At 40.5% G+C, this 21,891-nt stretch overlaps 2 protein-coding genes and 2 long non-coding RNA genes across 4 annotated transcripts in view; 2 read left to right on the top strand and 2 right to left on the bottom strand.

Moving 5' to 3' along the window:
- LOC107278037 (uncharacterized) overlaps positions 1–13,053 on the top strand; it is a 30,600-nt gene extending 17,547 nt beyond the window's left edge. The window contains exons 8-16 of the long non-coding RNA XR_010737701.1: positions 6,732–7,505; positions 7,603–7,678; positions 8,017–8,182; positions 8,288–8,447; positions 8,562–9,244; positions 9,388–9,470; positions 10,653–10,797; positions 10,952–11,170; positions 12,663–13,053. This is a non-coding gene — a long non-coding RNA (uncharacterized lncRNA). The remainder of the gene's footprint in view (positions 1–6,731; positions 7,506–7,602; positions 7,679–8,016; positions 8,183–8,287; positions 8,448–8,561; positions 9,245–9,387; positions 9,471–10,652; positions 10,798–10,951; positions 11,171–12,662) is intronic.
- On the bottom strand, positions 452–3,901 carry LOC136354019 (uncharacterized). The gene has a single exon (XM_066305590.1). The coding sequence runs from the start codon at positions 3,899–3,901 to the stop codon at positions 569–571; it is 3,333 nt and encodes a 1,110-aa protein (XP_066161687.1). The 3' UTR covers positions 452–568.
- Positions 5,821–7,132, bottom strand: LOC4349938 (myb-related protein 308). Its single transcript, XM_015760108.3, has 3 exons — positions 6,992–7,132; positions 6,754–6,883; positions 5,821–6,577 (listed from the first exon to the last, which is right to left on the bottom strand). Exons 1-3 carry the CDS (start codon positions 7,122–7,124, stop codon positions 5,953–5,955), a joined length of 888 nt encoding a protein of 295 aa, XP_015615594.1. The 5' UTR covers positions 7,125–7,132; the 3' UTR covers positions 5,821–5,952.
- A 5,438-nt stretch (positions 13,054–18,491) lies between the features above and the next one.
- On the top strand, positions 18,492–19,281 carry LOC136353860 (uncharacterized). The gene is made up of 2 exons (XR_010737328.1): positions 18,492–18,866; positions 19,017–19,281. It is a non-coding gene; the product is annotated as an uncharacterized lncRNA (long non-coding RNA).
- Positions 19,282–21,891: the final 2,610 nt, after the last annotated feature.

Here is a 21,891-nt window from a genome sequence, read left to right as displayed (position 1 = left end):
AATACTAAAATAGTCATGTATATGCTAAGTGTTTCGTGCGTATATGCTAAGTCTAATTAAGACTACAATAGTCAATTGCTACTTGTCGCACCAATTCCGTAGTCAATAATTACATACCAAGTCTAATTACAAATAAAGTAATATTATATTAAAACTCAAATAATATTACATGCTAAGACTAAAATAGTAATGTATGCTAAGTATTTCGTGCGTATATGCTAAGTCTAATTAAGACTACAATAGTCAATTCCTAGGAGTCGCACCAATTCCGTAGTCAATAATGTCATACTAAGTCTAATTTGCAATAAAATAATCTTATATTAAAACTCAAATAATATTAGAACACTACACAATCTTATATGATAAGTCTAATTACAGGTCTAATAATCTTAATTAATTGCATTACAAATATAACAATCATTTATATTATTACGTCACTTGCCTGCATCAATTGATTTAAACTTGTTGAAACCTCTAATAATCGTGCGTAATTAACATATGCCATACATCAATTGATTTATATGGATAATCAATACATCCAAAATAGTTTACATCGTGTACACAATAATTACGGCATTACATCGGCGGTGACGGTTGACCGCACGTACTTTCTCCTCACTATTGTTCCCTCCTTGTGATCGCTGCGTGAGTAAGGGGTGTCTTCATTTGATAGGAGGATGCTAGGGTCAATCGTCACCGTGAAAGGGGGTTGCCCATCCAACTGATCGTAATCCTCGTCAGTCTTGTCCTCAACTCCGACGATTTTTCTTTTGCCTGGGAGAACCACTTGACGCTTAGGCTCATCAGGCCCTCTGCCCTTCTTTCCTTTGCTAGACATGTCCTTCACGAAAAAGACTTGCGTTACATCATTGGCAAGGACAAAAGGTTCGTCCGAGTATCCAACCTTGTTAAGGTCAACAGTTGTCATCCCACTGTCATCAATCATTACGCCTCCACCAGTCAACCTAACCCATTGGCACCGGAACAGAGGAACCTTGAGAGGACCATAGTCAAGTTCCCATATGTCCTCGATGGCACCGTAATACGTGGCAGTTGTTCCATCGTGTCCCATGGCATCGACACGAACAGCGCTGTTTTGGTTCGTGCTCTTCATGTCTTGGGCTCTCGTGTAGAATGTGTACCCATTGATCTCATATCCCTGGAATGTCGCGATAGACCCAGACGGTCCCCTCGCCAGGAAGGCAAGTTGTTGGTTGATCGACTCGTTACCCATGAGATGTTGTCGTAGCCACGCGGGGAAAGTATCAATGTGATGCCGTGTAATCCATGCATCGGACTTACCGATGTTCCTGGCGCGAACTAGAGCCAAGTGCTCCTCGATGTAAGGAGCTACCAATGAAGAGTGTTGCAGAACAGTGAAATGGGCTTTACGGAATAAATTGTTGTCTACCGTCATTATTGCTTTCCTTCCGAGAGTTCCCTTTCCCCGTAGTCTCCCTTCATGGCGTGATTCAGGTACCCCGATTGGGCGAAGGTCTTCGATAAATTCTACGCAAAATTCGATGACCTCCTCTGTTCCATAACCCTTGGCGATGCTTGCCTCTGGACGAGCACGGTTACGAACATACTTCTTCAGAACGCCCATGTACCTCTCGAAAGGAAACATGTTGTGTAGGTACATAGGCCCGAGAATACGGATCTCTTTCACAAGGTGACAAAGCAGATGCGTCATTATATTGAAAAATGAAGGTGGAAATATCAACTCAAAACTGACGAGACATTGCACCACTTCATTCTGAAGGGCTTCTAATCTATCCGGATCGATGACCTTCTGCGAAATTGCGTTCATGAATGCACATAGCTTTGTTATTGTTGCCCGGACATTGTCTGGAAGGATACCCCTTATTACAACTGGTAGCAGTTGTGTCATCAACACGTGACAGTCATGAGACTTTAGGTTTGTGAACTTCTTCTCCTTCGTGCTTATTATTCGCTTGATATTCGTGGAGTATCCAGACGGTACCTTTATGCTCTCCAAGCATTCAAACATACTTTCCTTCTCTGCCTTGCTAAGAGTGTAGCTGGCTGGACTCAAGTAATGGCTTCCTTTCTCCTTTGGTTCCGGGTGAAGGTCGCCGCGTTGTTCCATATGCTTCAGATCATTACGTGCTTCCAGTGTATCTTTCGACTTTCCGTATACACCTAGGAAGCCAAGAAGGTTTACGCAAAGGTTCTTAGTGAGGTGCATCACGTCGATTGCATGGCGTACGTCCAAGAATTCCCAATATGGTAACTCCCAAAATATAGAGTTCTTTTTCCACATCGCCGCGTGACCATCTTCGCTCTCTATATGCTGGCTTCCAGGCCCCTTTCCGAACACTACTTTAAGATCTTTAACCATAGCAAACACTGTTTTCCCGCTGCGATGTTTAGGCTTCGTACGGTGGTCGGCCTTATGTTCGAAGTGCTTGCCTTTCTTCCGTACCGGGTGGTTTGCTGCAAGGAATCGACGATGACCCATGTATACAACCTTCCTACAGTGCTTAAGATACGTACTTTCTGTTTCATCCATACAGTGAGTGCAAGCCTTGTACCCCTTGTTGGACTGTCCGGATAGGTTGCTAAGTGCAGGCCAATTGTTGATGGTTACGAACAGCAGCGCTCGTAGGTTAAACTCCTCCTGTTTGTCCTCGTCCCACACGGGGACACCTTCCTTCTTCCACAACTGTTTAAGATCTTCGACCAGTGGTCTTAGGTACACGTCGATGTCGTTACCAGGTTGCTTGGGGCCTTGAATAATAATCGGCATCATTATATACTTCCTCTTCATGCATAGCCAGGGGGGGAGGTTGTAGATACACATCGTAACGGGCCAAGTGCTATGGCCACTGCTCATCTCTCCAAAAGGATTCATGCCATCCGTACTCAAACCAAACCGTATGTTTCGTGCGTCCTTTCCAAATTCTTTAAATTTTCTGTCGATGTTTCGCCACTGCGAACCATCGGCGGGGTGTCTCAGCATCCCGTCCTGTTGACGCTCTTCAGCGTGCCATCGCAACATTCTAGCATTCCCCTTGTTCCTGAACAAACGCCTTAGCCGTGGTATTATAGGGAAATACCACATCACCTTAGCAGGAATTCTCTTCTTTGTTAGCTGCCCGTTAACTTCTCCTGGATCGTCCCGTCTAATCTTGTATCGTAGTGCTTTGCAAACAGGGCATGCTTCTAGGTTCTCATACTCCTCACCGCGATATAGGATACAATCGTTCGGACATGCGTGAATCTTATGAACTTCCAGTCCTAACGGGCAGACTATCTTCTTAGCCTCGTACGTTGTCTCGGGCAATTTGTTTCCCCCCGGAAGAATGTTCTTGACGAGTTTCAATAAATCGCCAAATGCCTTGTCACTAACCCCATTTTTTGCCTTCCATTGCAACAACTCCAGAGTGGTATCCAACTTTTTGTGCCCCTGCTCGCAACCTGGGTACAACGAATTTCTGTGGTCCTCCAACATCTTGTCCAATTTATGGGCCTCCTTTTCACTTTCGCAGTCTTCCCTGGCGTCCTGCAACATCTGACCAAGATCATCCGCAACGTCGTTACCATCAGCAGCTATTTCCTCCTCGCCCGTTTGATTTCCTTCAAATCCAACATACTGAGCAAAGTCCGGAATATTGTCGTCTTCCACTTCATCTTCTTCCATTTCAACACCTTGCTCTCCGTGGGATGTCCAACAATTATAGCTTGGCATGAACCCCGACTCAAACAAGTGGAAATGAATAGTCCTGGATGCAGAATACTCCTTCTGATTCTTACACTTATTGCATGGACAACAAATAAAACCCCTTTGCCTGTTAGCTTCGGCCACTCTCAAAAAATAGTGCACGCCGTCAATAAACTCTTTGGACCGCCGGTCAGCGTACATCCATTGCCGATCCATCTACATGAGTCAAAAAAACCGCACACAAATAATTATTCTTACAATAATGACAGTCATACAATAATTATAAGATATCTTTATTCATACAAAAATCATAAAATATTACACCAAATAATTCTTAAAAACTATTTGTAAAGTTTTAAACTAATTTTAATGTGTTTTACTTCTTTTAATTTTTATTTTAGTTTGTTTTCTATTATTTAATATTAACTTTCACTAGAGTTTTCCTTCTCAACTATTTTATAAAACCTTGTTTAGCAAATGAACTAAATTTCTATATATTCTTTCTTCCCCACACACATTTTCTCTCTCATCAACTTACAACTAAATTTTGGAGACAAAAAAAGTGTGCAAAACATAGGTGCAAATGTAGTATGACAAAAAAAACATTGGAGGATGAAGTTGCAAACCTTTTAGGCACCTCCGATTTGTATGTAATCACCAAAATAAATTCAATAGAAATTTTGGCATGACCTCCCCTCTTTTTTGAAGAAATTTTGAAGCTTGCTCGGGCAGCTGGAGGAGGAAGAAGACATATATATAGGGGTGGGACTTTAGTCCCGGTTGGTAGCACCAACCGGGGCTAAAGATCACCGGGATCATTAGTCCCGGTTGGTATTACCAACCGGGACTAAAGTTAAGATCTTTAGTCTCGGTTGGTAGCACCAACCGGGGCTAAAGATCACCGGGATCTTTAGTCCAACCGGGACTAAAGTTAAGATCTTTAGTCCCGGTTGGTGCTACCAACCGGGACTAAAGATCCCGGGGGGGCCTGACAGGTCCTGACAGCATTTGAACCGGGACTAAAGATGATCTTTAGTCCCGGTTGGTAACACAAACCGGGACTAAAGATCAAATATGCCCGTTACCCTTTTGAACCGGGACTAAAGATCATCTTTAGCCCCGGTTTTTATTGCATCCGGGACTATTGTGGAAATCGGCCGACCGACGAAAGATGGTTTCTCCACCAGTGTACATAGGTAGGATGAGACTAGAGTGATCAGTGAGGGAGACCACTGACATTCTGCTTGTGCTTAATCCTCTTAACTCTGAAGATCATCCTTCCTGGGCCCCCACTCCTCTTCAGAAAAGCCTGAAGCTAGCTTAGTTAAGTGCTAACTATAGCACTGATCCATGATTAAAATACTAATTACCTCCACCTGTTACCAGCATCCACCCAAGGACTAAGGACAAACCACGAGCCAAGCTCCGACTATTAAGTCATTAACTAACCAAAAGCTCCTCAATCCATGCCCCCTCCTAGATGGCACTTTATCCCCTTCATTAACACCTCTCCCATCCCTTCTACCAACCTACCAACCTAACCCCCCCAAAAAAGAGAGAGCATCTCACATGCTCTCCATTCTCTCCCCCCTGGCCCCCTGATCTCCCTCCTCTCTATCTACAAGACAAACCTTTTCTTTATTTTTTTTCTTTAAAAACTGTGCCTCCTTTTCTCACTGGCTGCTCATGTGATTGCAAACATTCATCAAGAAACCTAACTTCCCATAACCACCAGCAGCACCACAACCACAGCATGCACCCTCCTTCACTTTCATCAGTATGTACCACTCACTCCTTACCTCCCTCATCTTTGGCCAATCAAGAGCATCTCCATATAAAAGGAGACATAAAAACAAGTTGCAAAAGGGCTACTAGCATGCATGAGGGAAATAAAGTGTTTGGAAAGCTATGTGTTGAGTGATGCATTCTTATGAGGTCTCCAAAAGGGCATGTTTAGATCTAATGGTAGATCATCAACAACCCATGTCTTGCCCTAAAAAAAACTATCTATATGGGTTAAAAGAAACTAGAGGAAGACAAGAAAGAAATAACAACTAAAACTAACTCATGAACCATGTCACCCTGATGAATGATGATCGATGAAGCATGATGATCACTCTGGCCGAGGCTGCAAATGAGGGGAAATAAAAAAAAAAGAGAAAGAGATCACATTTCCTGATGAATATTACAAAGAGCTAAGCATGTGTGGCTGGGTTTTAATTGCGAATTAAGTAGTGTATATATATCTCCTCCCTCAACTTAATTAATTATGTCATTGTTGTGCTACTACTGTTGTGGTGGCTTCCTCCTAGCGGCGTGATGAATCTAAACATGTGTGTGCTGGCCTGCATGGAGGGGGCGCCGCCGCGTCCGCAGCTGCACACCTCGCCGCCGTGGAGCCCGAGGCGGTTCAAGCACAGGCACACCGCCGCCGTCGTCGCCGTCGTCGTCATCGCTGCATTGCCGGCGCCGTTCGCCGTCGCTGACGCTTCGTCGTCCTCCTCCTGCTTCATCGGCTCGCTGGTCTGATCCTGCGGCTGGTAAGGAGCTAGGCTGATGGAAAGGTTGAGGTCGATGCCGAGGTGACGCGGCGGCGGCGGCGGCGTGGCGGAGCTGGGCTCGTCGTCGCTGCTGTGGCTGCAGGCCTCCGGCGAGTTGGAGAGGACGGCGAAATGGTCAGGGTGGTGGTGGTGGTGGCCGGCTGGCGCGGCGGCGAACCGCCGTGGCGCCTGGAGCTGCTGCTGCTGGTGGTGGTCGGCGGCGGCATTGAGCGGGCGGTGCGTCTGCGGGTCGACGCCGCGGGCGAGGAGCTTGCGCTTGATGTGCGTGTTCCAGTAGTTCTTGATCTCGTTGTCCGTCCTCCCCGGCAGCCTCCCGGCGATCAGTGACCACCTGCATATACACCATATAGATATATGTTATTATACACACATCGATCGATCAGTGATCAGTAATATGCTTGTCGATTCATCCATCGCCATGTTGTCATGATCGGATCATGATTCTATCTCTTATATAGCTAATACAATATTTATCTTCTTTGCAGGATGGCCGGCATGGAGGCTTACTTGTTGCCTAGAAGCTCATGGAGCTTGATGATGAACTCGTCCTCCTCCTCGGTGAAATTACCTCGCTTGAGGTCCGGTCTCAGGTAGTTGATCCATCGCAGCCGGCAGCTTTTCCCGCACCGCAGCAACCCTACACACAGGTAACACTCAGTCAGTCACCGTCGACCTCTGACCATGATCGCCGCCGCCATGCACGCCATGGCCGGAGTAGCATGATTTTGTACGACGTTGTATATACCTGCGGCCTTGGGGAGCGACCTCCAGCATCCCTCGCCGTTGGCCTTGATGTAGGCGATGAGCCGCTGGTCCTCCTCCTTCGTCCAGGCTCCCTTGTTCGTGTGCGCCTTCTCGCAGCATGGGGACCTCCCCATGCTAGCTAGGCTACCTAGCTCGCTACACCCAGATCAGTCCCTCTCTCTCTATATATATACACACACAGATCGAGGGAAAGCTCTCTTGTTGATGAAGAGAAGAAGCACAGGAGCGAGGGAGGGAGGAGGAAGATGGAGATGAGCGGGGGCTGGTTGCAGGTGATGCTTTGTGGGAGCTTTTTCGTGAGCAAGGAGAGAGAGGAGGGTGGTGGTTGGTTGGTTTTATACGAGGGAGAGGGAGAGGAGGGGAGGGCCCCATTGACCCGGATCCCTCTGGGCCATTTGACCGAGTTGGTGCGATGAGACGAGAGGAGGAGCGGAGGTTGGTTGAGTGGCTGCCATTTGCAAAGGCCCTCCCCCCCACGGGGCTGGATTTGGTAGGTAGGTATACTTCACTCCCAGTGCTCCTCGTCCTATTCCCTTTCCTTTTTTCTGTGTCTGGTTTTGTTTATTGTTTCATCTTTTATTTTTTTTTCAGTTCGATTTGTTTTTGGAAATGGGATTGTTGGTTGTACCCGGTGAGTGTACCAGATGCGTGAGTTGGGCGCGCATAGGTAGGGGTTTTTCTTCGCCTCCGATTTGGTGGGTGTCCTTGATGGTACATCTTTCTGAAATACGTATGTGGTAACAGCAAAAAAAAAGTTTTTTATTACAGCATCTACGGTGTTGTATAATTGTGTATTGATATATGAATAAGGTATTTGTTAGTTTTGCTAGTAGGACGATGATGATGCATGCATGCCGTTCACATAAATCGATCAGTATTGTTTATTTTTAGTGTGTTGTTCGTCTATATGTACTTTATATAATATACAACATGTACTATGTTTTCGTTCCTTTGTTATTCAATGAGTTAAACCTGATTCTATCATGCATGCCTTCTATTGGACAGGAGGGGACACGAGCTAGCCCAAGGTTTTCAATTGGTCCAAGGGATTGCTGTTGCTTGATGGAAGAAAAAGTCTGAGTTGGAAACAAACTTCAATGGCTCAACACCCACTTCCACGTTAGTAGATTTTTTGGGGCACACATCAGCAGCACATGGCGATGCTTAATGGGTATAGAAAGTGTTTATTCCCTCACTCTGACTCAGACTACGTTGCTTCTCATCTTATTTTTAATTTCTACTACTACAATCCCGTAATCTTTCCTCTTTTTTTCAGGCTCACCCACCGACATTTTTCTAGCACCCCACGCTAGCTCCCCCTCCTTTCTGAGATTCTAGAAAACCCAGCAGCATGTCTTTGTGTGTGTGATTGTGCAAGAAAGAAAGCAAAGAAAGGGAAAGGGTGAAGCAAGAAAGGGGAGAATCTGATCAATTTGGTGAGCTACCCCCTCCTTCCTTCCCGCTCCTAATTCCCCTCCCTCTTGATATGGAGGAAGTTGTGCACTTGTTTAACCCGTTACTTTATTCTTGGTTGGTGTACATGTTGTAAGGTTAGGGTAGGCCGAGTATTCCATGTACTCATGCTTGCTGCATCGGAATTCACACATCCAGCTGTTGCGACAACAGTATCATCACGAGTGTATTACGTCAATTTTATGGCTATTTTGTTTGTTGTTTGGTTAAGTTTGTATAGTGAAATGGTCATGATGGTGGCAGGACTGTTCGAACTAGTCTTGCTGCAATATTTGAATTCTAAAGAGGAAGGTTCCTTTTTTTTAAAAAAAAAACCCGAATATAGAGGAAGGTTGGACTGTTTCCATTTCCATGAGGACATCCTGGAGTCTTGAGTCTTGAGAGGACAAAATACAGGTAATCCTAGTAGAGTAAGCTCAGCTGTTCATGTTCAAACAAAAGAAATATTTTAATGGTTTAATCTCCAACGATGTATCCTTAAGAATTGTAAACTCATTCGGGGTTTGGTGGTGACATTGATTACAGTGCTAAAGAATATTTTTCGTGGTACTCCGGTCCAGTCAGCTGCCCCCCTTTTGGTGCCATGAAACCTCACTCTTTGCATTCTTTCTGTTGCATGAGTCCAAAGATAATACCACCAGATCTACTACAGTTAAAAGTGCTTATCTGCTCCATCAAAAAGAGAACTAGTACTACAAGCATGGTATCCAAAGCGATCAATTGAGACAATAACAATCCTGAAAGATTGTTTTCATAGCAGGTGCTTTCAGAGTTTCTGTCATTTGCTCTGGCATGCAAGGATTTAGCTATTTAGCATGAAAACTGCTTATGCGTTGATGTAAACACGTCACCCTATACTATATATGTGTCACATTCAGCCATGTTTCTTCATTTGTGGTGCAGATAAGAAATGCTCCAAAACATGATGCAGATCTACTGATGAGAAGAAGAGGAGGCAAGGCAAATTGATGGAGATTGGAGAGGAGGTGAGGGCACCCGTAATGATTATCTATAGGCTCTCTACAAGAGATCCATGTCAGCATATTTTACTATTTGGAATAGATTAAATGAAGAGAGAGAGAGAGCAAAGCTATCTACTAACTTAGAGATAGTCTATAGAGAAAAACGAGGCAATGGATTAGAGAACTATAGATACCCATGCAGACATACTATTGAGTTGGTTTACTATTAATCTAGTCTATTGCTGAGATATACATATTTTATAAAAAACACCTTACTTTACTATTACGGGTGCCCTGAGGCTCCTGGCCTTCGGCTTTGCATGTGGAGCATGGAAAAGTGGGTAGCTAGGGAATTGATTGGTGGAAATAACTCCCAGAGGTTAGGTTAGTTTTCTCCTCCTTGTTGGGTGCAGGCAGCTGAGTGGCCAGTCCCCATAGTACAGAGATCTGGTATCTTTGTCAAGGCCAGGAAGTCTTAAATGCACCCATCAACAACCACTCATGCTCTCCTCCTCCTACACCATCCAATCCAATCCAATTCCAGTGCTAATTTGCATCATATCGGATGAATTTAGAGTATTAAACATAGACTACTTATAAAACTAATTACATAAATAAGAGTTAATTTGCGTGACAAATTTTTTAAGCCTAATTAACTCTGTTTAAATGGGACTAAAACTTTTTAGTCCCTATCACATCGGATGTTTGGATAATAATTATAAATATTAGACGTAGACTATTAATAAAACCCATTCTGTGACCTGGATTAATTCGCGAGTCACCAGACCAGCCAGCCCCCTACAAACACCAGGCCACCACAGTTGAGTACTAGTAGGAGGCAGGACCTCCTCATCAGTAATGGCACCCTCTTTTCCCTCCATGGAACTGTGCATGGACCCGGTCCTCATGCACTACAACATCAGATGTTACTGCTCTCCTGTTTCACAATATTTGTTGTTTATGGTATTGGATTATCCATCTCAATATTTGTCTACTGAGAAGACCAATGCCAATATATTATTGTTGCAATTTATTTTGCTCTTTACCCGTAACCAAATGCTTTGTAAGAGGTTGGCGATTATATTATACGGAGTATGTTTCTGTAGGTGGTATACATTGTCTTTTCTCATTATTTTTTCTTGTATATATTTTTAGTCTATGGAACAACATTGCAAAATGAAGATAGTAACATGTAGTTGGTGCCAGTACTTGCACTAAATAGGCTGTGTTATTGCCTCCTTGGCTAATGTCTCTGAATTGCGGGTGGCCGGGTCCCTTGTATCAATCTAAGTGCAATTGTTCAACAGTCGCAGAGTGTCACACCATGGATCTAACAGTCGGAGGCCAAACGGTAGGCAAAATGTTGTTCTTTTCTATGCTATTAATTTGGTGTTTGCAAGATGTCACATTGCTAGAATTATATATTTTTTTTGAAGTGAAACATTGCTAGAATTATATTACTTTTTGAAATTTCAGCAACTTAACTATTGTCTATTGTCACACAGGTGTATGGAGCTGTGGATGTAGACCTGGTGTACTCATGGGGCATTCCTAGGAAGGGAAGGGAAGCCAAGAGAAGGAAAGGGAAGAGAAGAGATGCAGCAGGCAGCAGGCAGCAGCAGCAGCAATGGTGGTGTAATAATAAAGGTGTGTCAATGAATGAGATGAGATGCTGCTGAGCTACTACCCTCCCTCCATGCACCTTGGGCCAAATCCAACAAGAGGTAGGTAGCATCTGCTTCAATAAATTGGCTTACCTGCACCCTGTACTGCCCCTGCTTCTGTTATACCAATTCCATTTCTCTAGTACAAGTAGTAGAGTGGTAGTGTAGGAGTAGGAGCCTAGGACGCAATAAGGTGCAAGAAGGTGCAAGGCTACCACAATTTTGGGGATTGTTTCCTTTAGTTTGTCGAATCCACAAGAGTTTCACCGATCAGCAATAATGTATTTCCTCCCTCTAAAAAGACTCAACCTATAAGAGCTCCCAATATAACGAATCTAAACAAATTCGTTATCACATCGCCACTTATCTAAATTGTTGTCACATCGCCGCTTAGGTTGAGTTTTTTTTTTGAGATGGAGGGAGTACCCAGTAAACACATGCCACAAAGTATTTTACTACTTCCCAGGATTTGTCCCAAAATATAACAACTTCTCCACCATCATTCTCTTCCCAACCAATTATAACCCTCCACCATTCACTTTTCCCACCTACTTCCACTACTCATCCAATCATAACCCTTCACCACCCATTTCTACCTACTTTCTTAATAACCGTGTCCAACCCTAAAACTTCTTATATTCTGGGAGAGAGAGATTATGTCTTTTCGATGTTGATGCAAGGCTGAATGGAAGCTATCTTTTTAAGCTATGGCTTTATAAGCTGAAGATATGTAACCGATGCAATAGAAAATAATTTATGTTGATACTTGCACGTCTATTCTTAGCATTAGAAAAGTACCAAGTAACTTAAAACAACGGAAAAACCCTAATTATAATCATAAAATTGGTTGCAAACAAGCTGGCCATAATCTTTTAATCACAACTATAGCTTTTAATTTCTCTTGATGTGTTATTAGTAAAACTTGGTAAAACTGTAACAATATCATGAGAATTACTTCTTAACGACATAGTCATGCAAGATCTTTCAAAATTTGTGCAAAAGCATGTCCTAAACCCTCTTCCCATCAATTTATATTTTTAGGTTATAAGCCGTTGCCAAAATTTTAATTTTAAAATTTAATTTTAAGAGTTAATTTTGTGAGTTTTTATCATAGTTTATTGTTTAGTATTGGTTTTTAAATCGCAAATAATATAGTAGAAAAGTTTTGTCTATAAATTTTTTTTAGTTGTTTGTATGTTGTTTTACATTTTATCAGTTGTAAGCCAACCGATCAGACTAACCCAAGGAAAGACTCGGAGAGGCTTGACAACCATCTTAATCGAGTGATCACCAACCATCTGGTTTACTCTGAGGAGCCTTGAACAATTCCGTGATATAATCCTGTTCGTTTATGTTTAAGATACACATTCTATCTCAATTTTCGTTAGAAAGTTTTTAAAACCACTAAAAAGTGTGTTTCATGTGAAATTTTATAGAAGTTGCTAAAATATCAAATATATATTTATTTTTAAGATTAAAATAATTAAAACTAAATTAATTGATCCGCTTCTTCATCTATCTCTGACCGGGTCACAACTCTTCCAAAATCCAGAAAGAATAACCTGAAGGAACGACTTGGCCATTCACTCGTTCAGGCCGGTCAATGCAGCATCACATTAACAAGACGAGGCAACAGTAACAAAAGAGCAGTTGGTGCACAACTTTTCAAGCGATGTCCCCATTCCACCGGAAAGTTTTCCCTAGCGGACACAACAAAAGACAAACATTTACTCTGCCCCTTTTTTCCTCTTCGTTGTCAGACACGTCACCAGTGAAAATTAAATTATAAACATCGAACCTTGTTGTTCATGCATGGTACAGTATGGAGGTGAGTCAAGAGATGGACTAGCCGTAGAAACTGTAGGAGAAAAAGGAAGAACAGTGATTGGGACCAAGATGACTCGTTCACCCTTATATTTAATTAATCAGCACCGTTTCTTTTATGAATCATGATGTAATGGCGTCATTAGCTACCCTTATTTACCCGCCAGGAATCGTGCACGCACATGTAAGCGAGGAGGGAATTTGTGGTACTACACTACTACTTTGTTCAATGGAAAAAGCTTTTATTCGAATGAAGCTTAAAAACATAATAATAGTTTAGAGCATAACAAGAACGGGAGAAACTCTGCGAGAAAGCACTGATTGTTGTGAAACCAGTTCCTTAGGTTTAAATTGGTAGACGATGTACCTATCAACAGCGATGTGCCCATAATGACTTTATCAATATCAAGATATGCCGATCCAATTTTTTAAAGGTAGGGATAGGATGTGTGTTTATAAAGATAGGGTGTGTGAGCATCTATGTTTGTATTGTGTTTCTAAAAAGAAATACTACCTAATATGATTTACTACTTAAAATAATATGGTAATCTCTCCCTTACCCTCTTAGTCTCCTGTCCTAAAAAAACTCATTCTGAAGTTTAAATTTTGTCCAAAAAAAAATTAACTTTTACCATCTTACCTAACCTCAGCACATAAAACGAGAAGTTTTCTCCTTTAAATATCCTTTATCTACCTATTAAAATGAGGACCGCTACAAAACGAGATCTAGTTGCAACGGGATAGATATATTAACTATTCTCTTGCACGAGTATCACAGATACCAGATAACAGGTATTACAGGTATTAGGTACCATGCAGCTGGTAGCCTGGTACCACAACAGAGGTAACAGGTATCACAGGTATTGGGTACCATGCAACTGGTAGCCTGGTACCACAACAGGTATCAGGTATCCTCGTATAAGGGTATCCCATTGTATTAGGTACCAGGTACTATCTCATAGAAGGGTATCCCGTTCCAATGAGATACCGTTGTATAAGCTTTCTGATTAAAATTACTACTTTTTCTAACAATGAGGGGTATTTTAGTCATTTTTACTCTTCACTAATCTTTCTTTAGGATTTAGGAATGGGCCTTTCTGGGACCGAGGGGAGTACGTAGTACCATGAACCGTAAAAGTCTCTAAACTGAAGCATCCATCTGACTGACGCGACTGCAAGCAAGCGTACGGTTACTGGCATTGACGACCAAAGGTGTGGAGATGATGAAGAGTTTCTGAAAGTTGCATGTCGGAAGTTGGAGACTACGGTTATGTAATTTTTTGCCAATTATGGTTGGAGATTTACAAATAGACTTCAATAATTGTAATCTCCTTATATTAGACTGGATTCTTTATTGTTCCTTGCGGTGTGTTCTATTCAATTAGATCTACCCTATGTTCGTCAAACGCTTCTATGTAATAATTGGCTGTAGCTCTTTTGAGTAAATGCCGGGATATTTATTTATTTCATTATCTAAAAAAAAACTGGCATTGACGACCCCGATTTTTGTCAATTGGAAGCTTTGAATCGAAACTCATCTACCATTGACGATCCCAGCTACTAATCCTTAATAACAACAATAACCCTAGACCAGATGACACTTATCTGTACGATCGATCGTGCCGTCCGTACACACGAAAAGACAGCCTTCGAGAAAAACGCAGGTAAAGCGATCCAAAGTACCATCACCAGTACGGCAGATTTTAAATTTTGACTCGATCAAGATCAAATCGAACCGAATCCGAGCGAAAACGAAGCGTTTCCGTGATCTCGTCGTCGTGGTTGGTGCGTACTACGTATACGGGTCATGCATGCATGTAGATCAGTTCTGTCAGGAGTTTTACGCTTGGTGGTTGCTTCATAATTCTAAATCAACAATTAAATGCTTTGTCTTATTGTCTAATGGCCCTTTTGCTTAATTTTGGTGTTTAAACCTTTTGCTTGGTCGATTAATTGTTTGAGCCTAGCTTTTAATTTATCTGTCCTTGAAAAAAGTATTTATTTGAGCCTACGTATCTGAACGTACTTGAGTATTTTTTTTAATTAATCATCCACATTCAATTTTCTTCATGCATGTTTTATCCTGAATCACCCTCGTCTACTATCAACCATCTCCCATTTAATAAGGGTAACATTTTTTTTCTACTCAATGTTAATATTTGCTAAAACTGCTAGGATGTGTTTATATTTTAGAATGGAAGGGAGTATATACATATATATGTGTGTGTGTGTGTTCTTCTTAATTTCTTCTCTTAATTCTCTATCTCACTCGTAGACTTTAAATAACCACTATTAATAATTGGAAAATATGTTATTCATTCTTTTGTTACTTTTCTCTCTCACTCATGGAATTTAATTACCGCTGCTAATAATTGATTAATACTTTTGTCTAGAGTTGGACCCCTCAGACTCTGCTGGCACATCGAGTGTCAGTAGTAAAAGTGTTTACTGATAGTCACTTAGTCAGCTTCCTTGATAGATTAGAGTGCTCCCATATGAATGGTATGATGTAGTTGTAATTTAACTTTCATTGGTTCCCAAAAATTTCCTTCTGGCGGTGAGGTGTGGAAAATTGGTTTACTTAAGCATTAAGCTATACACATTTATAAAGTTGTTACTCGATCTATTTATTCATCGTCTATTTTGATTCAATTAAGTAGTGAGACGTGTGATGGGTATAGACAAACACTGTGAACAAAAGAAGCGTGCTACATGAATGATCTTGTCAAACATCCAAGATTTCTTTTAGAAATGACAACTTAGCTAGATTTGTGCCAGATAATAATGTTCCTTTAGGGCACTCCCGATGAAAGTGTTCATAGTTATTAATGGCGTGATATGTAGATGCAATCTAAGTTGGTAACAGAATTGAGGATGCATGTGTGAGAGAAATTGACCAACTTATGGAAAACAATTAAATAAATATAGTATTGTGACCAACCAAAGTGATTCCACATCAGAAAATCAGAGGAAAATGAACAGAGATAAGAGTAAAATAAAATGATGAACTCCGCCTCACTGCCGGCCCTCTGATAGCCAGCTTGATGGTTTCTAAGTAAGTTCCAAAGTTTTTTCCACATAAATTCTTTGGTAGATCTATTATATATAAAAGTTAGTTTTTTCTACGGTGTTGATAGAATTATTTTTTTAAGAGTTGTTTCTTTCTTTGTTGGTGCCTACTTATTTGTCACGTTTTATAGTCTTCTATAAAGACATAGGAAGTTTTATCTATCGCGTTGTCGATGATCCAATCGGCTCGTTGACTTTAGAGTCTAGGTCACCAATTTATTCGATGACACTGGTTTATATACTTTTTGGATATGCCGGAATCATATCTCTCGCAACGTTCCAAGATTTGGAGTTTCTTTGTTCTATTTTTGGCTCTTAAATGTCTCCTTCTACCAAATGGTTAGAATAATCTCTTTTATTTAAATCCAATTTGCCCTGTTTCAGGAGGGGAAAAAGCAGAGAAAGTGACGATGAAATTTATTATTCGGCAGCGCTTGTAATATTATTGCAACTGGCAGGTCAGCTTCTATAATGATGTCCCTATGATATGCAATATGAATTTATGATAGACTTCACATGGTTGGTATATCATTGTGAATTCCCTAGCAAACAACAACATAATACACTTAGGTCGTCGTACTAGGCATAATTAAACCAAGAACTCATCAATATTGGTTGGAGATAATTAAGAGAGCGAGGCCCCCACTTACTATATATGCATTAATTTTGTTCAAAAACATTTTAGTTTTCTTAATAAGTACGAAATATATATTATTGTATAATCTAAACGGACCCAGCTGATATAATGTTTGAAAGTTGAAACCTTACCAGTAAGTCCGTAACATGGTACAGTTTTGCATCGATCGTACGGTTTTTTGGACACTGATTTTTAGCCTTAATCAAGCGGGCCATTGTACAGCATGCGACTTTATGTTGTCGTTGAAACAAGAGTTATTCATTTGACATGAGCTTTGCGTTAGGTTAATTTGGTCCCAAAAACAAACACAGCACAACGGAAGTAAACATCCATCAGTAGTCATGTGTACTCATGTTATGTTAGGACGAAGCTAGATATATATTGTAATTGATGGACGCATTAACGAGCATCGGATAGAGAGTACTACGTGATGGCTCAACTCACGGCAGTTGATATGTTAAATAATTGCTTTCAATAATTTACCTTTTATGTACTCCGTGAAAGAGCTAACGGCGCTAGCTATCGTGGTTAGACAGTTAAGGGTTCTTACTAATTATCAGTACCTTTTTAAATGGAGAAATTTTATAGTCCTTAAAATAGTATCTCAAAGTATCTAAATTTTACGCTAAATTTTTGCTACCTCAAGATACGTACCAAATATTACATTAAAAAGTGCCGTACCTCCTGGTACTTTTTCAAGGTGGTAAAATTACCCTTTTAGCTATCCACGGTGTATGCTTTACACTGAATCGGGATAGCCGTCTGATCAGCTAAAGGAGCGTACATGAACTATATCTAGAAATAGAGTTATTATCTAATATGTGTATACCCTGAAATCCTTTAACCGAATAATATTTTTTTTGCGAGTAATCTTTAATGAAATAATGAATGGCCATACAAATGTATGTACAGCTTCACCGTAGATGGGGACAAGTTGGGAGCATATTGGACGTACTGACAACCATTCCAACTGGTAAATGGACAAAGAGATAATGTAGCTAGCTGAGGTAGTTTTCATGTTGGCCTCAGGACAAAATAAAAGGCCAGCAACTATAGCTAGGCTAACCCACTAATTAACACTGATGTCTCACCTAATAGTGCACAATCCAATCTACTACCAAATTTAATCTTGGAGATGCTTTTTGGTCCTTTTGTTTCATCATTTTTGTTTTGGAGCAACTTTTCCAACTCCAAGCTGGTCCTTTTGGTTCCTTGGGTTCTAGAAGCCCTGTGGTGTGTACCTACCTACCTACCTACCAACTTCCCCTTATTTGGTACCTAAACTAACCAGCATGGATACTGTTGGCTAATAGTCTACTGATCAATCAATTGATGTATACCATTACAAAGATTGTGTAATAGATTATGGAAAGAGATGGTGGGCATCAGCCATTTGGCTACCTATGGTAAGAGTGTACTAGATCCCTTAATTAGTTTTCATGATCTAACCAATAGGCACATAGGAATTCTTTTTTTCTTCTTAAGTTAACTGCTAACACCACTCTCTCTTCACTACTGGAATTCCACGGGGTCCCTAGGGTTTTCAAATGTTCCCTAGAGCCCTAATTAGAACCCAAGGGGATAATAAGTTCCCTAGAGCCGGAACTAAAACTCAAGGGAACTGAGATGATCCCTAGAGTTTTTGCTTGCTCATAGGGAAACTAGTACAGTTGGCACTGATAGGAGAACCACGGTGGCAGGGTCCACTGACTTTTTCAGAAACCAACCATGTGGAAAGGTTGTAATAGTTTCTCCCGCCTTGTGAATCCAAAATTTGGACTGACACCATATTCGCTTTCCATTGGAAAGTAATAAAGTACCCCAAGCTGCTAAACTTTCCCCTTTCTTCTTCCTTCAACATGTTCTTTCATCTCTTCCTCCCCAAATCAACTCCCTCTCCAGTCTCCACCACCAAATCTACTCTCAAGTAGTAGAGATCGACAGGAGCTTCAACCTTCGAGGGTGGTTGCAGCAGCACTCCTGAAGGCCGTGGTGGGCGTGGGCTGATTGCATTTGTTTGCGGCTGAGAGGCGACGCCGGGACAGGGGTGAATCAAGGCCACGGCGACCTGTGCAGCGTGGTGTTGCCGAGCTGCTCTCTAGTTAGCATTTAGCAAAGATACTCGAGCAGATATTTTCCTGTGCATATTTTGAAGTTTTGATTTTTGATGGATTCGGTGCTTGATGCAGATCGGTAAGGCCGAGAAGTCAAGAACTTATTACTGCGGTTAGTAATCAAAGCTAGAAATCATGTGCTTATTATATTGAACAAATAGAGAATCCCACGTATATATATATATATATATATATATATATATATGTAGCTGCAGATTTCCATAAGTTCTTATTTTCTTCAACCTTCCTACTCATTTTGCAGCTTGATGACTTCTGGAAGTGCTATTACGTACCATTCGCATTGGATACAACTACTGCAGAAGGCTATATTTGTGTTTTATTTTGTCTTTTGAGAGAGCAAAGCCACGATCTATTAAGTGTTCGTCAATTTTCAACTCTGGATGTACTCTCCCTCTGCGTGTGTGTTTTTTTCTTTTGTTTTTCGATGGGCAACTCTGCATGTACTCCCAATTTTTACTGTTGAGATTAACTTTATAATGCAGTATATATATTTTTTGTTCAAGCAAGTTGACAAAAATATGATTGGAATGCTTACTGGCTTGTTTGCAAAAGAAATAAAATAAACAAATAAAACTAATCAATGATTAATTAAGAGCTAAATTAATCTGCATTAATTTCTAAATGAAATACTCCAATAAAAATGTTCCCTAGGGTGCCGTACCACTTTCCACGTTGGATTTTTTCTGTCCAGGTGGCATTCAATCCCTACATTTTGGAACACGTGGAAAGCTTCTTTCCCTAGATTCTACTAAGAAAACCCAAGGGAATCAATTTGTTCCCGTAGAATGCTTCCCTATGGGCCATTCCCTAGGGTTCACTGTAGGGAAACCCGATCCCTAGAGTTTTTGGCTGTTCCCTAGGGTTTTTAGCTCTAGGGATTACTGGAAGTGACACAGAAGATTATTAGACGAAAATGGCTAGAAGTACTAGTAGGTTTATTGTGATATTACAGAAAACTATCGTGACTTAACGTCAGTGGCGTATGTATGGGTGGTCTAACTTATATAATTTTTTAAATACCCTAAATATAACTAAGTTAAAAGTATAAATTGATCAAATATACATAGTAATATAATAATAAAAGAGTTTTTTTTAAGATTTATGTTCTCATATGCATATATATAAATATATATGTATTGGGATAGGATTTTTTGGGTGGTACTGGGACCACCCCTAGAAGCGCCTATGCTTGACGTGGCTATAGTAGTGTATTAATACTAATATCTTAGGGATTAAGGTAGATCAAGTTAAAAGAACAAGCTAGAACATCTGAGTACAGGTCGTCCATGTGCCATGTTATTCTCTGAACACGACAGAAACAAAATATTCTAACCAACTTCAATTTAATTTCTGACATCAAAACAGCACACATGCACATTGATTTGTTCAACATGGAAATAAGGATCATTAAACAAATAACGCCGGCGGTGTCTGTTCCTTGCAGGCCATTACGTTGCTTTACGTAGTATTACTGGTAAACCAGGGAAGAACTTTCTCCATGATACGCCATCAGAAAATGTTATTTTCATCGCTCGTAATTGTCACCCCAGAATCTCTCTGTTCAGACCACGAGCCTCATTTTATTTTATGCTTATACTTATTAAACAATTTAATTTTTTAACTTTAAATTTGAAGCTGATTTTAAAGTTTTTCATTAAAGTTTATTTTTCAATCATCTTTGTTTTTGTTTTTGGATTGTTAGGAACACATACATAAAAGTTTTATTTATAAATTATTTTTTATTTACAAGTATGATGTTTGGCGATGGGGCAGTCGCAGGAATACTCATCTCATATTCTCATCATTGACATGTATAACTACTTTTCCATGTTTGACACTTCACAAGTACAAAGTTATGTAGTACAGTACTTCGTACTACTCGTACTATTTTTGTCGTCTGTCAATGTGTTTTGATACTGCAGTAACTTTTGCAACCATGGATATTGGATTTAGTATTTTACTCCATTGTTCAATGAATGACAACGTTTTATTGAGCATACTGACTTCAACCATTGTTTTTTTTTTCCGAAAGCTAATATGAGTCCTCCACGCTGTTATGAAAGAGAATCCAACAACATGACTATTGTACCAACAAAACATAACTCTAGACCAATATAAAAAAGTACTATCGGTTAAAGTTGTGATATGAGAGTTAAACGTTGTTATTAGCACTAAATTGTTAGTATAAAGGTGGCGTTTGTTTCTACTAAGGGCATGTACAACGATTTTTATTAGTGGTCTCTCTCTATTACCATGCAAGTAAATTTGGTGACATGTAGGAAAGAGAAAGGAGTATGGTTGTTATGCATGACAACGACTCAGAGTCGACTCTTAGCATTTACTAAAGCAAATTTTGTTGCATGGTGGTGAAAGAAAGAAAATAAAAGTAAGAAAAAGTATTTTGATACATTAATGATTAGAGACCATATTGTCTCTAACTGTTGTAGGATGCTAGTCTCTAAATAACGTAGAGCTCATATCCGACTCTAAATAACGTAGAGCTCATATCCGACTCTACCTTTGTACATGCCCTAAAGATAAAGATGGAGTTATCTTTAAAAAAAACGAGAAATCCATTAGCACATAATCAGTAGTGTTTTAATTATTATAAACTTGGAAACATATTTATCTGATATTTTATAGCAACATTTATATGGAAAGTTTTCACGCGAAATACATGGTTTAATAGTTTAAAAACGTGCTAATGAAATCGAGGTAAAATCTATATTTTACTCGAAAAAGAACGGGACCTGAGTACACTTTTAGAGAAATATTAAGCTCATATGCGGCGCAGTAAATTACTACTGGCATGTTTGGTAGAGTTCTAACTTTTAAATTTAGCTCTGAAGTTGTGGAGTTGTCTAAACCCAGCTCTACCTCTTTAGTTTATTTTGTGTGAGAACTCTATCCAGCTCGTTTTCTTTTTAGGTAGAGTTGAAACTAAAGCTGAAACTGTTTTGCTGATCTAGACCGTGCCAAACATAACCTGCATTGCGTGCGAGGCGAGAGATTTGAGATATTATGCGCTCGTGTTGTGGTATGTTGATAGATGTAGTGATGAGAGTTGTGACAGTTGAGAGCGAGACGAAGAAACGCGTGAGGGAATTAATGCATGT

This window comes from Oryza sativa, chromosome 11 (genome assembly GCF_034140825.1).
Source record: "Oryza sativa Japonica Group chromosome 11, ASM3414082v1".
In the NCBI taxonomy this organism is placed as follows: Eukaryota; Viridiplantae; Streptophyta; class Magnoliopsida; order Poales; family Poaceae; genus Oryza; species Oryza sativa.
Note: the sequence above shows the minus strand (reverse complement) of the source record. Positions and strands in the feature narration are given on the sequence as shown.

Bases quoted from the DNA above. Each gene is read 5' to 3' on its own strand.
- LOC136354019 (XM_066305590.1), bottom strand. From the start codon at position 3,901: ATGGATCGGCAATGGATGTACGCTGACCGGCGGTCCAAAGAGTTTATT.
- LOC4349938 (XM_015760108.3), bottom strand. From the start codon at position 7,124: ATGGGGAGGTCCCCATGCTGCGAGAAGGCGCACACGAACAAGGGAGCC. The intron at 6,884-6,991 runs GTATATACAACG...ACCTGTGTGTAG, and splicing joins GTCGCTCCCCAAGGCCGCAG to GGTTGCTGCGGTGCGGGAAA. The intron at 6,578-6,753 runs GTAAGCCTCCAT...GTGTATATGCAG, and splicing joins CATGAGCTTCTAGGCAACAA to GTGGTCACTGATCGCCGGGA.